Genomic DNA, 18,794 nt, shown 5'->3' with positions numbered 1-18,794 from the left:
GGGAGAGGCTCACCAGCCAGCTGACAGCCGGTGGAAATACACTGTATGACCCACTGTGAAAGTCTCTCAAACAAGATGGCTTGACCTTCTGACAAGCTGATATGGCTACAGAGATGCAGGGGGAGAGAGCTTGAATGGCTTAGTCCTGTTGAGGTAGTAAAGCAAGGTCCTGGAAACATCCAAATACGAGGCGTCTTTTCTCTCAGCGAAGGGTGATGCTTCAGGAAGAAGAGTGGTGACAGATGATTCAGGTGGAATTCTTATACCACTTTGGGTATGAACTTAGGAAAAGATCTCATTCACCAACCTATTCCTCTGAAAGGATGTATACGGTGGGCCTGTCATAATTGTCAAGGCTGATTCCCCACTCTGGCACTTTGAGTGCAGAAGGTGAGAGCCCACAAGGATTCTAAAAATTAATACTGGCCACTCCAGGCTTGTATTTAACTTCCAAGGTTACAGCTTTTCTCTGATCTTGGATGGGTAGATGCTGCAACCACCCAAGAGCAAAAACTCCTTTGAGAACTCAGGAAGGCGCACGTGGGAATTTCTTCCTACGGGGTTCCCTCAAGCCCTTTCTCTCTCTCTCACACTCACTCACTCACACACACGTTTTTTCCCAATTTTAAAAAGCTCTAGTCTTCCCATTGGCTCTTTTGGTCAAGTGCCCACTCCCTTCCTTTTACCTATGGACTTTTTAACCCTTTACAGGTAAAGCAAGTAGAAAACAGCTACTAAGAGGAATTCTATAGCTAACTGGCTGGCTGGGTGTCCATAAAAGGGAGCTACTCTCCCCTTCTTTTATCACATGAGTGGTAACAGCTAATTTAGACTCCATAATTTTATATGTATAGTTGGGATTATGCTTTCCCATGTACATTACTTTGCATTTATCAACACTAAATGTCATCTGCCATTTTGTTGCCCAGTCACCCAGTTTTGTGAGATCCCTTTGTAACTCTTCGCAGTCTGCTTTGGACTTAATTACCTTTAGTAGTTTTGTATTAGCTGCAAATTTTGCCACCTTACTGTTTACCCCTTTTTCCAGATCATTTATGAATATGTTGAACAGTACTGGTCCCAGTACAGACCCCTGAGGAATTAACTCTCTCCATTCTGAAAACAGACCATTTATTTCTACCCTTTGTTTCCCATCTTTTATCCAGTTACCCATCCATGAGAGAACCTTCCCTCTCATCCCGTGACAGCTTACTTTGCTTAACAGCCTTTGGTGAGGGACCTTATCAAAGGCTTTCTGAAAATCTAAGTACACTATATCCACTGGATTCCCCCTTGTCCACATGCTTATTGACCCACTCAAAGAATTCTAGTAGATAGCTGAGGCATGATTTCCTTTTACAAAAACCATGCTGACTCTTCCCCAACAAATTGTGTTCATCTATGTGTCTGATAATTCTGTTCTTTATTATAGTTTCAACCAATTTGCCTGGTCCTGAAGTTAGGCTTATCAGCCTGTAATTGCTGGGATCGCCTCTGGAGCCTTTTTAAAAAATTGGTGTTACATTAGCTATCCTCCAGTCATCTGGTACAGATGCTGATTTAAATGATAGGTTACATACCAGTTAGTAGTTCTGCAATTTCATATTTCAGTTCCTTCAGAACTCTTGGGTGAATACTACTTGGTACTGGCAACTTATTACTGTTTAATTTATCAATTTGTTCCAAAACCTCCTCTAATGACACCTCAATCTGGGACAGTTCCTGAGATTTGTCACCTAAAGAGAAAGGCTCAAGTTTGGGAATCTCCCTCACATCCTCAGCCATGGAAACCGATGCAAAGAATTCATTTAGTTTCTCTGCAATGGCCCCACTGGTTGTTTAGCAGGCTTCCTGCTTCTGATGTATTTAAAAAATTGTTTGCTATTACTTTTTGAGTCTTTGGCTAGCTGTTCTTCAAATTCTTTTTTGGCCTTCCTAATTATACTTTTACATTTCACTTGCCAGAGTTTATGCGCTTCTCTATTTTCCTCAATAGAATTTAACTTCCATTTCTTAAAGGATGCCTTTTTGCCTCTAACTGCTTCTTTTACTTTGTTGTTTAGCCATGGTGGCACTTTTTTGGTTCTCTTACTATGTTTTTTAATTTGGGATATCCATTTAAATTGAGCACCTCTGTTACGGTGTCTTTAAAAAGTTTCCATGCAGCTTGAAGGGATTTCACTTCTGGTAACTGTACCTTTTCATTTTTGTTTAACTAACTTCTTCATGTTTGTGTAGTTCCCTTTTCTGACATTAAATGCTACTATTGTGTGCTGCTTTGGTGTTTTCCCCCCTACAGGGATGTTAAATTTTATTATGTTATGGTCACTATTACCAAGCGGTTCAGCTATATTCACGTCTTGGACCAGATCTTGTACTCCATTAAGGACAAAATAAAGAATTGCCTTTCTTCTTGTGGGTTTCAGGACTAGCTGCTCCAAAAAGCAGTCATTTAAGGTGTCAAGAAACTTTATCTCTGCATCCTGTCCAGAGATGACATGTACCCAGTCAATATGGGAATAGTTGAAATCCCCCATTATTAAGACTACGATTTAGTCATGGGTATTTTTAGTAAAAGTCACAGACAGGTCATGGGCAATAAACAAAAATTAACAGCCCATGACCTGTCTCTGATTTATACTATAAATACCCCTGACTAAATCTTGGGGGGTGGCAGGGCTGCTGTTGGGGGGGAGGGCCCAGCGGCATAGGCTGTCAGGGGCCGCTGAGCAGTGGCTGCTCTGGCCACCCCAGGAACCACTGCTTGGGGCTTGAGCAGCCCTTGGATCAGCCACACCGGATGCTGCAGAAGTCATGGAAGTTGCAGAAAGTCATGGACTCCGTGACTTCTGCGACAAGCATGACAGACACGGAGCCCTACCCGTTATTATTGAGGGTTTTTTTTTTTTTTATAGCCTGTCTAATCTCCCTGAGCATTTCACAGTCACTATCAACATCCTGGTCAGGTGGTCGGTAGTATATTCCTACTGCTATATTCCTGCTATTCAAGCATGGAATTACTATCCATAGAGATCCTATGGTACAAGTTTAGTTCATTTAAGATTTTTACTTCATGTGACTCTATGCTTTCTTTCACTCCCCCACGTACAACCTATTCTATCCTTCCGATATATTCTACACCCTGATATTACTGTGACCCATTGATTATCCTCATTCCACCAAGTTTCTGTGATACCTATTATATCAATATCCTCATTTAATATGCGGGACTCAAGTTCACCCATCTTAGTATTTAGACTTTTAGCATTTATATGTATAAGCACTTAAAAAATGGTCACCTTTTAGCTGCCTGCCATTATCTGATGTAATTGAATGGGACTCTTTTTCATTTGACTGTTTCTCATCTGATCCTACCTGTATTTTATCATCTTCCATCCTCTTCTCCTTACTAAGATATAATCTCCATTAATAGAGCCTCCCCTAATGGATGTCTCTGTCCAAACCACGAGCTCCTCTGCACCTGTCAGCTTTCATCCTTCTGAAGAGGGGAAGGGCAGTGCCAACAACAGAGATTCTTTTACTAAGAAGAGATTTTGCATTTTCCTCAAACAAGTCTCTGGGAATAGTGGAAGGAGTCTGAGAGTTAGGCTTCCAGAAACCCTACAAAGGATTTTTAAATAACTGATGTGAGGAGAGGTGAGAGCCTCCTGATAAAATTTTACAGTCAGGAAGGATTCATTCAAGCACTTTGGGGAAGGTTTTGAGGCAGGTAATCACTGAGACCCCTTACCTTGCAGATGTCTTGAAGAACCTCTTACTTATTCAAGGGAAGAGGGAGTGGATGGATTTTAGAACAGAGGTGAGATTATGGAACAAGTACTATAGTTTCTGATCAGTAACATAATTCAAAACAACCTATCTGCATTCTCATATTTTTATGAGCTATCAAAGTATGTGCCCAGAAATTTAAAAAAATACAATTTGAAAGGAAAATTCTAGAAACTATTGCAGAAAGCTAGTTTCAAGTTCTTACCATATCCTACAACAAAGGGATTCCAACAAAGTCTTCCTAGTAATTGACCAATTAAAGGGAACCTCTGAATTGCAGTAGTGGAATTCTGTAAACAAAAACAATGTACTGAACACCAAAAATACTTGATTATCATTAATTACCTAGATAACTGTAAATTACATTATTATTTTGCTAAAGGTACACATTGGGGAGCAGAAGACCTTCAGATATTTAATAAAAGTAAAGCTTTCAGGCCACAGCTGTAACTTAATACTTCATCCAGGTCAGCTAAACCTCAGCTATATTTCCCTTAGGGTAATGTTTAATTATATTGGAAAATTAACTTTATTTTCCTTATGTGGAGTTGTCAGGAAAGGCTATAATATTTGTAAATAACACAAATTTCCAGGTAGTAAAATACAGTTAAAGTAGTCTGTTGATCCCAATAGTTTTCTTACATTATGCCATGGAGTTTGTGAAGAAACTAAGAGAAGCTATGGCATAAAGATAAGTATCTACATATTACTACTCCTGCTTACTGCATGACAAATGACATCATAACGAGTCAGTCACAACATAAAATTTAACAGACACTGAACCTACCAAAAAAACAAGGAACATTTAACCAAATAGAAAGCAGCTTCACTATAAAAAGTAGTAGATAGTGAGGTTTATATAGACCCTTATGCAATCAGCCTATTTTTCAGTATTTGTAGCTTTACTGTCTAATAAATGAAGGCTTTAAAAATGGTAGTGTGCTGAGATAATGTGCAAGTAGCAGAAACAATAACCATCTCCTGCTGCTGCAATAAATTCCTCAGATTTGTCTCAGACTGGGGCTGGTCCTAGACTTTCTGGGGCCACATACAGAAGGTCCATTTGAGGCCAAACCTCAGAAAGTACTCACTGAAGTAGCAACATTAAAAAAAAACAAAAAACAGATTTTATTTTTATTCTCATATAAAAATCTCTATTCTTAAAGTATACATACACACACAAAAATCTCAACATTCAAAAATCAATTTTGAAAACTGCACTTTAACTTCAGAAAAAAAAATACTTTTCTTTTGTTAATCTTTTCATGGGGTGAAGAGCATTTTAACCTCACAACTTGATACTGTATTATTGAAAACTGCTATGATGAATCAATGCACACAAAAGGTACAACAAAAAACACCACCTAAAGTTTACCTGACTACACCAAGAAAGGAAGAAAGAAAGATTAAATACAATATTCAAATTACTAACCAGAATAGTTAGTAACATTTGCCAGTGATCTGACCATAGTGCTGGAAATCACTATATATGCCAAGCACTGGGTTTAGCATGTCAACAGACTCTTTAGGATTTAAGGGATCAGTTACAATTTTGCATGTAAAGGCCTTTAAATAATCCAATTTATGACCTGACAACAAGAATCAAATTTGTGTTTATTTTAAAGAGTTTTTAAAAGAGTCTACTCGATTGGCTAGGAAATCTCATGTGACAACATAACCAATCAAGAAAAAAAAGCTCCTTTCACAATAAATCAGGGACACAGGAAACACATTCCTGTTTGCATTACCTGTGGCTGTTTCCCCAATTTGCCTCTTTTATCCAGCAATACATTAGGTCAATACCACAAGCCTCTCCGCTACCATTCACTTTTTGGTTTTGTCAAAACATGGGGTTCAGATTGTTTGAGGCAGTCTTCAAAACAGTTCATTCTTCCTGCTAAATTACTTACCATATGTTTCAAGGATTCATAAATCTGCTGTAGAAACTCCTGTAATTTAGGCAAGTGAAGGCAGACATCTTGCTGGGATTCCAAAGTGGTGGTTTGACCCCACTCAACAGCCTTATCCAGCCAATACTGAAAGCTCAATTTAGGGACAGCATTATCTTGGGCCATCCCCTCCCCCTAAAAAAGATTAGAACTATAATCAGACATATCTAAACATACAATGTGAAAAAAGTTTGCTAATATCTCATCTGTGAAGTGGGAGAAAATTAATAGAATCTTTTTTCAGTCTGTAGATGCTCCATAAAGCAGTAAAGTGGTTTCTATAGTTATAAGAGGGTAAAATAATGACCCCTTTATGTCAAAATAGCAGTGATGGAATAGTAATCAGTACTTTAAAATATATCACCCAGTTGGGGCTCAGATTTTTACTATCTGAATTTGTCATCACCAATATTTCATTAGAAGAGTAGTAAAATAACTTGTGGGAGGTATGTATACACAAATGCATCTGTGCTGTGTACAATGTATTGTTTGTGAAACTTCACTACCCATCACATCTAGTATCTTATTTTTACAAGAAGATAACTTATATTCTCAGAACAACGCTTATTTAGGATTTATTTCATACACTGAGAAATCTAAAGTATATCCAGTTTTCAAATTAGTATGAAATTTTTAAAATAGCTTGTTATCAAAAGTGAGGAAATGTTTTAAAATTTTACATCTGTTAGTATCCTTTAGCTTTTTGGGCAAGAAAAGTTATTTCCTTAAAAGTTGTCTAATGAATTTAATCCCCTATTTTCTGTCTTTTCCCCCTTCATTTCTTATTAAACACAGAAAAAAGAAAATATTATTACAATCTTATTTATAAACCTGTTTTAATTAAAACTGTATGACACACTATATACTTGGAATTCAATATTTCCAAGAAGCAGCATGCCTAGGCCAGATCAGTATGACGAACGCCAAGCATTCAAAAATCATGAACTAAAACCAAAGTAAAATACTTCAAAAATTAAATTGGCTTAAAATCATGATTTTTATTCACATTTTTTACCTGCTTTCTGATTTTTCTTCACCTTTTGAGGAAGCCACCTGTGATCATCTCAGGGTCAGAATTCAACACACACACACACACACACACACCCTCTCTAGTCACTGCTCAGATGACACGCATCTCACCCTCTCCTAACCCTTGAGTTGTGGGGACTTGTTGTCCTACCCATCTCTAACCCTCTCCCTGTCTAGACAGGATAGGCAGCTGTCTTACTCATGTACTCCCTACCTGCTCCTCCAGCCACCTGTCTCCCATCTACCCCCTAATTTACTTCCCCCTCATATTCTCATCAGTCTGCTACCTATCTCATTCTCCCTCTCTGCTGCCTCCCCCTCAGTCTGTCCCTGGACCTTCCAACATTCCTTCAGTTCTTTAGTTACCTAACTCACTCCTTTTTCGTGTTCTCTTCCCCGACCACTACCAGTGTCATTCACTGCACCTCCACATTCTCCTGCCTCCATTTGGTCCTCATACAGCAATCTGGCTGCAGCCCCACTGGAAACGATAGGAGAGATCATCCATCTTTGTTAGTGGAAGCCTCACTTTTCTCTGCAAAGGTTATGTAGACATGATGGCCATCTTTCTGAGAGAAGTCTGTGGTTTAGTTCCATTGCCAGTGAGTAATGGGAGGTGGTGAATATACTGGATAAGGGCAAAACTTCAAAAGTTGGTAGGCAGAAATGAGAAATTCTAGAGAACCTTTAAAAAAGTATTGTGAGAGTTGGAAACACTTCAAGAATATAAAAAGCCTTCCTATCTAAAATTCTACCAAATGTCCTAATCCTCCACCCCAATAAAAAAAGGGCTTCGAAAAACAGAAGGAAAAGATTTCAAGGAATTCTTGTTCATCACGTTTTTCATTTGAAAATAATATTCTCTAGTTAAAATGAAAACTTTAAACAAAGATCTCAGTGAATCTAATTCTCATAAAAAATCCTAGAGAGTGACCAGTGGAGAGTAAGTTCCACCGTTTAGCCACAAGATACATACAATAGTATGGACAGTGGAACAGCAAACTTTCCACAATGTGGAAAGATGCCCTGAAGGGAAGACCTCTAGGATTGAGACTATTCAGTGCCCGTGTCCATCTCCCGGGACTCCTCGGACTCCCACTCGAACTGCCGAAGCACCTCGAAGGATCCTCTTTGGAGGCCACTGGTTTCGACTATTACAGGACTTTGGATCCCACCCAATAAGAAAACATTTTAATAAGTAAGGTACACCAGTTGGATGGCTAGTATTTAAAGCATGTTTGTTTTAAAAAGTGATCAAAGGAAATATAAACAAAGCCCACATTTTTTTCCATTAGTTACTAAACCCGCACTTATATTTTTTGTTGTTGCTGTCATTTGAACACTTATGGAACTGTGTATCAAACTCCTATTAATCCACCAATGTCCTATCTTATTAGCCAATAAGTATTAAAAAAAATAGGTAATGAATAAGCATTATAACAATTAGTTACATCTGGATGTATGATTTTCAGGGGGGTAGGGGGGAGTAAATTAAGCCTTTATAGTATTTCAATGGGTGAAATTCATCCCGGTGAAGAAGGCCTACAAAAGGCCCTCTACACTGCTTAAAATGAGACTTGCTACCAGAGTGGCTGTTCAGGAGAATCCTCTCAACTGCCTGAATATTGCAAAGAGGATCTTTGTGTCAATAGCGTATAGGCTTACACAGAGAGATGATGAAGGCAGAAATGCAAGACTTGAATCCAGTACATAGATTGGACTGGGAGCCACAGGAGAGGGGCTGGGGCTGTGTAGCAAACTTCTACCCTAGCCCCAAAACAGGAAGTGAATTTTCTCTTCCCTTCTCATATGCTCTTCACCAAATCTGAATAAATTGTATTGTTGGCCTAGGAAAAGCCCCGGCAGTAAATTGCTATACAGATCATAGTCAGATGACCTATTTCAGAGGAGTGTACTTACTATACTCATTGTAGGCATGGGCACCTGGACATCATTTTTAGCAAAGCACCTAAACAAGTGCTTAAATCCATTCTGTTCAAAAAGATGCTTAATCTTCAAGCATGTCTTGGCATGTTTTGCTGAATCATGGTCTTGACTCTTCCAGATTGTCACCAAAGAATACATGTGAGCGGCAAATTCTCATTTGTACCTATTCTGTCCTGCGCATCCTGCCTTCTAGGATATACCTCAATGTTTGCTTTCTTCAGAGGCCTAAAACTTTCCCAGTCAAACAGCAACATTTTTCTGTATCTTTTAAACTATGGACTCTAGCCCTGCAAAGGGCACTTTTCCTGAATTATCCTGAGCTTCTCATTGATTTAGCCACATGTGGAGATATACCATAGGACTGAAAAAATAACAAATGCAAAAATACAAAGTACACGCACAGAATAATGACCTGATATATCACTTTAAACTCAAAGTCTTCCATGGAGTGCCCAAACTGATTAACAAAAATACACTTGAGTAACCACTGGTCTTGTAATTATAAATAAAATAAAATAAAATAAAAAATAACCAAATATAATGACTGTCTCAAAATGAAAAAGATTGCTAACAAAATTACATAAGGGAAACTCCTCATGGGTAATTTGGTCCATCTTCCCAGAACAGGTTTGTTCCCCAGTTTATTTTCAGAGCCAATGGTATTTCTTCAATTAAAAGATTTGCTGTTATAGGCCAGCACTCCACTTCTGCTCTGACTGCCACACTCAAAACCCGATCCTGTCTTTCCATTACATTTGACACAGATCCAGAATTTAGAAAACTGAGTAGTTCTCATTTAGTATGATTCACCTCAAGTTACTCCCTCTGCCTTCTGGAAGGGAAAATAAATCCTTGCTCCTCCTGCCTCAGAACCTCCCAGTCAAACTCCCGTTGTTCTTCACTTTGAGGCAGTGAGGAGCCCTGCGGAGCTTAGGCATGGGGTATTTGTTACATCCTTCAGAGACTGCAGGCAGCATTTCTAACAAGGAATGGATTAGCTTTATTCTGTTGAGTGAGTTATCTGGATTAGTGTCTGAAATGTAACATATTTAGTCAGTAACTTTGTTACCAGATTCTCAGGCACAGCTCCACACGTATACCAGAATGTTCCACTTTAAGTGCTAACAGACTTACTGTTAGAATACAGCTGTCACATACCATATCCAAAAAATACAGGTACAGACTATAATATGAAAGTCTAAATCCATGACTGGAAAAGTACATAAACACAAAATTAACTTGTCCTGGGAACTGAAGAATATCAAAATCTCAAAGAAGATATCAAACTAGTTTTCTTAAAACTGGAATGGATTCTGTTTGCTATAACCATCTCTTTTCCCCCAGCCTAAACAAAAAAAACCTTAAAACACACTATATAAAGATTATTCCTCTGCAGTGGGTATAGATCCATATCCTTGGGAAGCATATGTATTGACATGGAACAATCTGAGTAACAGGGACTGTTGAGTCTACAAATGCCTCCCAGCAGTTCCAAATGACTGAAAGGCAGACTCTGTACTACTGAAGGATGACATAACTTGTTTACTTGATCTATCAGCTAAAATAGGTGTGCAGCATCTAACCAGGATTTCTATCATAGTTATTTCTACGAAGGATCTTTTATAGCTCTGACTATCTTTAGATCTGTCTTTCACCGGCTGCTGATAAAGTGGTCACTACTCACCAAAACATTACTGAAAATGAGCCAAGGTACCATACAGCAGCAAATTCAAATTGTTACTTTTTAAAGAGCAGTTTCCTTTAAAAAGTTGAGGCTTTCTTTATATATAAATAGGAGAATCTCAGATACTATTTAAGTACAACATTATTTCATATTGTAGCATCAGGGGTTTACAAATAAATTAGGTGAAACTACATTGTCTAAGATCCAACAAAAATTTTAATGTTACCTCTCCCAGTGCCTGCTTCTCCTACAGTGATGACAATTAGCTCTAAACTCCAAAAGAACACTTTATTCACTTTCCATTACCCGAGTCTTTCTCAAACAACACCCTCTTATTGGGGGAAGGAAAGCCAATTATATTACAGAAGTGTCCAGAGACCTCAAATAGGATCAAGTCCCCATTGTGTTAGCTGAACATATAAAGACAGCCCCTGTTCCATAGCACAGCATATCTTGAAAATCTGGAAAATGGTAAATTTTATCTATGTTTTGTTACCACTCTGATAGGTATTAAAGCTAAGCACCACAGTATGAGGTTTCATATTATAAAGTCATTCCATAATTGCACAATATAACATTATTGGCCCCTTTGTACCACAGTCCAGCTGAGGATGATTTAACAGCCATAATAATCACATTAATTTAAAACAGCAAGAGACTATACGACCCTGAAAATCACAGAGACAGTGAATTTTAAGAAGAAGATCAGGCCACAAATTTAATGTCTTACAGATGACAAATGATTTTTAGCTAACACCAAAATAAAAAAAAATGATTAGCACAAAATACACTGTCTACTCATTATATTGTTTCTCTATATCAAATATCCCATATCTCCTTGATTGCTTTATATTTTTCCTGCAAATAGATTTTTCCTCTCATTATGACAATTTTTCTCTCATGTTTTTAGGGTAGGATAATATATCATTAGTTAAGAGTAATATTTCAGGCATTCTTAATTCCACTGCTTAAAATACTTATTATTAATATTATAGTAGAACCTAGAACCATAGAATTCAAGGCCAGAAGGGATCATTGTGATCATCTAGACTTCTGTATAACACAGGTCATAAAACTTCCACAAAATAATTCCTAGAGCAAGATTGATTTAAAAATTGGCAGTGATTGCGAATTCCCCATGACCTATTGTAAATTGTTCCAATGGTTAATTACCCTCACCATTAAAAATGTATGCCTTTATCCAGTCTGAATTTGTCAAGCTCCAACTTCCAGCCATTGGATCATGTAATACTTTTCTTTTCCAGATTTAAGAGCATATTATCAAATCTAGGTACTTATAGACTGTAATAAAGTTACCCCTTAGCTTTCTCTTTGTTAGCTAAGCACATGGAGCTTTTTGACTATATCCTTTACTCATTTTCATAGCTCTTCTCTGAACCCTCTCCAATTTATCAACATTCTTCTTGAATTGTGGGCACCAGAACTGGACACTGTCAGTATTCCATCAGCAGTTGCATCCGTGCCAAATACAGAGGTAAAATAAACTCTCTATTTTTACTTGAGATTCCCCTGCTTATGTATCTAAGGATTTGCATCAGCCCTTTTGACCACTGTATTGCTCTGGGAGCTAATTATCCATCATGACTCCCAAATCTTTTCCAGAGTCACTACTACCCAGGATAGGGTCCCCCAACCTGTATGTATGGCCTGCATTCTCTGTTCCTACATTTACCCATATTAAAACACATATTGTTTCTTTGCACCCATCTTACCAAGCAATTCAGAGTGCTCTGTATCAGTGACTAGTCCTCTTCATTAATTACCACTACCCCAATTTTTGTGTCAACTGCTAACTTTATCAGTGATGATTTTATGTTTCCTTCCAGGTCATTGACAAAAATTTTAAATACCATAGGGCCAAGAACCGACCACTGCAGAGCTCCACTAGAAACACCCCTACCCATTCAATGATGATTCCCTGTTTACAACTATATTTTGAGATCCATTAGCCAGTTTTTAATCCATTTAATGTGTGCCATATTAATTTTATATCATTCTAGTTTTTTAATCAAAACTGTATGTGGTACCAAGTCAAATGCCTTCTAGAAGTCTAAGTATATTACATCAACACTATTATCTTTATCAATCGAACTTGTAATCTCATCAAAAAATATTTGTAAAGTTAGTTTCATAGGCTCTATTTTCCTATAAACCCATAGTGATTTACATTAATTTTATTATCCTCCTTTAATTCTTTATTGATTGAGTCCTGTATCAGTCACTCCATTATTTGCTTAGGATCGATGTCAGATTGACATGCCTCATATACCCAGGTCATCCTGTTTACCCTTTCCAAATATGGCACAACATTAGCTTTCTTCCAGTCTTCTGGAAATCCCCAGTGTTCCAAGATTTATTGAAAATCAACATTAAATGTCCAGCGAGATCCTCACCCCGCTGTTTTAAAACTCCTGGATGCAAGTTATCTGACTTGCTAACTTAAAAATGTCTAACATTAGCAGCTGCTGTTTAACATCCTTCTGAAACGATAGTGAATGGAAAGAGTGTTATTGTATGATATGATTACATCATCTGTTTTCCCCCCAAATACATAGCAGAAATATTTATTGAACATTTATTGCTTTTTCTGCATTATTAGTGATAATTCTACCATTTCCATCTACTAATGGACCAATACCATTGTTAACACTCTTTTTGTTCCTAATATACTTTAATAATTCCTTATTGTCCTTAATTCTGATGGCCATAAATTTCTCCTTGTGTTCCTTTGCTTCTCTTATCAATTTTTTACAGTTCCTAGCTTTTGATTTATATTCATTACTATCAATTTCCCTTTTCTTCCATTTCTTCTTCAAATGTGGCTTTTGGGGCTCATAGAGTGTTCTTAAACAATTCCCCATTATCAGTCACATTTTTCTGATTAAATTCTTCCTTCCAGCTGATTTGATTTATAACTGTTTTCAGCCTTGTGAAATTGGCCTTTTAAAGCACCAAGCATACATATCACTGGTCCGGAGTTTATTCTGATTGCACATTATAAATCTAACCCAGTCTTCATCACTTTTACCTGTGCTATGATTAATTTTTAGCTATGTGATCAGTTCACCTTTATCTATCAAGATGAGGTCTAATATAGAATTCCCCCAGCATGGATGCAACGCTTTCTGAGTTAGGAAATTGTCATCTATAGCCTTTTGAATTTCCAAGGATGTATTAAAACTGGCAGCACAACACCTCCAGCATATGTCACTCCAACTGAAGTCCCCCATCATCATACAGGTTTTTTATCCCTACACATTAAAGATAGGTGCATAAAGAGTTGGTTATCCTTTTCCCTAGTGTGTTTTGGTAGTCTGTAGCAGACATCAACTAATATCCCACCTTGTGCTTAGCACACCAAGTAGCTTAGAGAAGAGTTTTAACTGTGTGGATGGATAAAAAAGGCCATTTTTAGAGACTTAGACATAGCCTGGATGTGAGGACATGGACAGAGGTCCGAGTCAAAGATGATGCCCAGGTTACAGGCAAGTTGATGGTGTTTGTCCACAATAATGGAGAAAGGATTAGAGGGAAGGGCTTGGGAGAAAAGATTAATACCTCTGTTTTAGCCCTGTTTATCTTGACATCCATAAGGAGATGTCAGAGAGACAGGGCCAGATTTTAGTTTTAACAAAGGGGATAGGTGCTGGAATAGAGAAGTAGATCTGTGAGTCATCATATGTAGAGGGTAGTTGAATTTGTTTGCAGATGAGGTCGCCAAGATATAAGGTGTTTGGGGGGGGGTACAGGGAACCCAGGACAGAACCCTGTGGGACCCCTACAGAAAGCTGGAGGAAGAAGAGCATCCTCCAAAGGACACTGAATGTGTGATTAGAGAGGTAAGAGGAAAACTAAGAGAAGACAGTCACAGAAGACATGATTTCAAGAAGAACATGGTTAAATGTGTTGAAGGCGGCTGAAGGTCAAGAAGGATGAGAATGAAGTACTGGTCCTAAGCTTTAGCTAGGAAGAGGTAATTAAACATTTTGGCAAGAACGGTTTCAGTGAAATGCAAGAAAAGGAAGCTGGATTGGAGAGGATTTAGAATTGCATTGGAGGAGAGGAACTCCAGATAGCACTTGTAGACATGCATTCAATGAGTTTAGAGATGAAAGGGAGAAGAAAGATAGGGTGGTAATTGGGTGGGTTTTTTCCCCAAGGTCGGAAAGACTAGAGAATGCTTCTATTGTGAGGGGGAAAGACCCAGAAGAAATAGAAAGGTTAAGAAAAATAAGGGAGGGGTTGAGAGTGGGCAAAAGGGAGATCAGGAGATGGGATGAGGTCATTGTGACAAGTGGAAGAGTTAGAGGAAGAAAGCAAACAAGAAATTTCTGCATCTGTGATGGATGCAAGATTTGTAGGAGGAAAGGAGAAGGCAAGCTGAGGGGAGGGTGAAGGTTACGTCATATTTTGTAAATTTTCTCTTGGAAGAAATCAGTGAGAGAGAGAAGTGGAGGCAGGAGGAGAAGAGGGTTTGAGGATAGGGTCAAAGGTAGCAAAAAAGCATATGGGATTGTGGGAGTGAGATACAATTAGCTAGGAAGATGGCAGAACTGAAATAGAGAACAAATATGTAGTGGAGAAGTCAGCCTGATCACAGGATTTCCACCAAAATCACTCCATAGTGTGAGAGCAGGAGCAAAGGAAGCAGTTGTTGGGGATCGGCAGGGTGGATTTTGAAATGGGAGAGAGGGGCAAAAGACTGAAGTGTGGAAGAGAGTGATGGATGGAGAGAGCCAACAATCATGTCAATAGAAGAAAGAAAAGAGTAACAAAGCAATAGCACAGCATATAAAGTTCTTCAGAGAAATAGTTTCAGAAAAAATCTAGTTTAGGGAAAGAAAATGAGTAATTTTAGCAAACCTCACAAAATGAGAATTAAGTTTAAGATGGGGCTTACGAAAGCGATTAGAGACAAAAAGCAGGCGTCTCTGAAAGAAAATCTGTATATGGAAACAGACCACAAGTATATACAAGGGAAATGAAGTCTGGATTTAAGCAAAAGAATAGGAAAATGTATCCATGTTTATCTGAAAATTTCCTTTCTTCAAGTAATAAGTTCACAGATCTATTACGTCAGCCTGTGTGCAGCATAAAGACAGAATTAGACCCGTAAGTCACTGGCAGCAGGGGAATGCCCCAGATCCTGAATTCCCTCCAGATGAGACAACTTCCAAAGCCAGGATAATTCAAATTTACTTTCTTAAAAGTACAGATTGTTTTAAATATACTTTGAGGAAAAACACAATTTCTTCTAATGCAGAGAATGGTAATGACAACAAAACCCACATCCTTGGATGTCAGTTTCCATCACTATTCTGGATGATCCATTTGTCTCCAGGGTGGACCAGATCTAAATTTTCAGGTAAGCATGAGTAAATTTTCCTATTCTTCTTTGTGCTAAGCTCTACAGATCCATTACAATGAATTGTTCATAGCAATGTGCCTCCAGGGTGAGAAGCAGGATCATTCTTTAATTATGGACATCCAAACTGAGGCAGATCTTATATAAATATCTCCTCCATCTTCTCCGGGCACTAAGGCGCTTAGAAGACTTCTGCCAAAATAAAGGAAATGGCTGAGACTGGATGACCAATATATGGAACTTGGTGAACTAATGGCTATCTAGCAGATCTGAATATGGGAGACATGACTACTCTGCCCTGAGATGGACAGTGCTCCTAAAGATTGGACTTTGGTCTTGTCTACACTTGTGGTGACATTTAGGGTACATGTAGCTACATGCTGTAGAATAAGGTAGGCTGTGTCCACACTGCAGTGTGTAGCTACACATGGCAGTGAAAGGCTCCAGCAGCTGGGAAAAGAGAAAAGCTCTGGCAATGGCATGGAAGGCATTGCTTGGGGGTGTAGAGAGATGTGTACGGTATATACCCTAGGGTTCTGGTGTGTCTGTACTCTTCGCACCTAAGCAGTGCCTCACTCTCTTTACATTGTTATTTATACCATACTAAGAGTACAGTGTCTGTACTCTACACACCACCATAAATGTAGGCCTACCCTTTGATGCTTAAGCCAAAGGAAGAGTATTTCTTAAGTTTATTTAGGAATGAATGCTATGAAAGTTGTGAGAACTACCTGTCTGAATTAGAAGCACAGTACTGGGTGTTCTTAGAGAAAACCGTCAGCTTCAGAACAAAAAACTCATCTGATCAGGGTTAGTAGCCATTGTGAGGCCTATTTTAATGGACAGGAAGTATATGGACATCTCCTGCAGGGATTCAATCTTGGTAGTGCTGTAAGAAGCACATTGAAGTTCCACAGATGTACTCTATGACCTTGTGGAGTTGGAAGGAAGTATTTAATGTTGGGATTTGTACAAAACTTCCATTTCTTGAATGTGCTGAGAACATACTACGGAGAATTGACCTTTTTTATTGGATACAATAAAGCTCTCCTGGGCTAGGCTATTCAAGGCTATGTTTCACTGATTAAACATGGTACACCTTTACCCCTATATAACGCTGTCTCAGGAGCCAAAAAATCTTACCGCGTTATAGGTGAAACTGCGTTATATTGAACTTGCTTTGATCCGCTGGAGTGCGCAGCCCCATCCTCCCGGAGCACTGCATTACCGCATTATACCCGAATTCGTGTTATATCGGGTCGTGTTATATCGGGGTAGAGGTGTAGTTAAACTGTGAACTTTTTATCACCCAGTAAAATAAGTTCTATTTGTTGATTTCTTTTTGGGGTACACAAGTATAATCACTTCTTCCAAATATTCATTTTAAACTTGTCTGGTCCCAATGGAGGACTTGTTTTGCAATAGCAGACCTCCTCTGTGAGACAGACACATCTAAATTTCCAATGATAAGTTAATCAAGTTTGAGAGCCATAGCAGCATAAACAGTATTACTGCAACTCTCTCATTCCTATTTTTTGTATTTCCTTGGGGAGCAGTGGAAATGATGGGAAGACTTATAGTAGGGATCCTGCCCAGCTTTGAACAATGTCGTTCACCACCTCACATCCCAGGTCCTGATACAGAGGCACTTTATTTACTGTTTCCAAATACAAAGAAGTTGATCACCAGCCCAACAAATTTCTTTATATTTAGTGAGATATTCCTGGGTATAGGAGCCACTCGTCTAATACATCTTCTGCGATGTAAGGCTTAATGTTCATCTCTCCCTTGGCAGACAGATCACATAGAGATCAGAAACTTTGTTAGGCCCAGGACAAGAGAATTTCTCTCTGAGATAGTGCTGATAGGGTTTTCATAATAACTACAAAAAAACACTGATTGTCACCAGCAGAATAGGTCTGTTACCATGGAAGGAGCAGTATTTTGAGACCTCACTGAATCGTTGTGTTCCATCTGGTAACTACTGTGTTCTCTTCCTGGTACCCATTCCCTGAATTGAATCAGGCAAATCCCTTAAGAAACCGGTTTCTCTTCATTCATCAGTATGGGAATTCGGCTATTATGCAACTGGGTCCAGATATCTGCCAATGGATGAGACAGGACAAGATGGGAAGGGGATACCCAGTATTAGTGGTTTCATATCATAAGAATTCTGAATCACTGAAACATGCTTGTGTATGAGATCAGAATTCCCAATAGGCTACAATAAGTATCTAATTTTTGTGACACCACTTGTTTTCCATTATGGCAATCTTCACCTTCTCTTAACATTCTTCTAATATGAAACCTTGTACTCATTCTCAGCCCAGGCTTATGATTACTTCCCTGGTATTGTGTGCCTGTTTGTCTTGAATCCAAGATATTCCAGGAACCATTGCCCCTCCTGGAATTGACCCCTCCTCCTCATGTACCAGGAGTGGACTATATCCACCCTGATCAAATTGGCCCTGTCAACACTGGTTCTCCACTTGTGAGGTAACTCCCTTCCCTTCATGTGTCAATATATAATGCCTACATCTATAATTTTCACTCCATTCATCTGAAGAAGTGTTTTTTTTTACCCACGAAAGCTTATGCCCAAATAAATCTCTTAGTCTTTAAGCTGCCACCGGACTCCTTGTTGTTTTTGTGGATACAGACTAACACGGCTTTCCCATGATTATTATCACTGTACATTTGCTTCCATTTTATATCTGTACAGAATCCTGATGAGAAAAATTGTCCAGGAAAAGATAAATGAATTGCCTTCTTCCCTAAAACCAATATTATTGCTACCATGATCCTAGAGAGCGCCTGGGAACAAAGATCAAATGGTAATGATCAAAGTTGGAGGGGGGAAAAAGGCTGCCACCGATCAGCAAAACATAAGAACTGTCTGAGGATGGTAAAATGGGAATGTTTTGAAGACAAGCCTCCACCTGGAACTTATTTAGATGTTTCAGGCAGGGCCCTGCTCCATTTGTCCCTGATTCTCTGAGGCTAGAAATTG

General features: G+C 38.6%; 1 protein-coding gene across 1 annotated transcript in view; it reads right to left on the bottom strand.

Moving 5' to 3' along the window:
• FANCC (FA complementation group C) overlaps positions 1–18,794 on the bottom strand; it is a 127,721-nt gene that overhangs the window by 93,514 nt on the left and 15,413 nt on the right. The window contains exons 2-3 of the mRNA XM_034773790.1: positions 5,700–5,873; positions 3,995–4,079 (exon numbers count right to left, since the gene is read on the bottom strand). Of these exons, the coding sequence (XP_034629681.1) occupies positions 3,995–4,079; positions 5,700–5,864 (250 nt within the window). The 5' untranslated portion in view covers positions 5,865–5,873. The remainder of the gene's footprint in view (positions 1–3,994; positions 4,080–5,699; positions 5,874–18,794) is intronic.

The sequence above is a fragment of the Trachemys scripta genome, chromosome 6, assembly GCF_013100865.1.
Source record: "Trachemys scripta elegans isolate TJP31775 chromosome 6, CAS_Tse_1.0, whole genome shotgun sequence".
NCBI classification, from domain to species: Eukaryota; Metazoa; Chordata; order Testudines; family Emydidae; genus Trachemys; species Trachemys scripta.
This window is presented reverse-complemented; position numbering and strand designations above follow the sequence as displayed.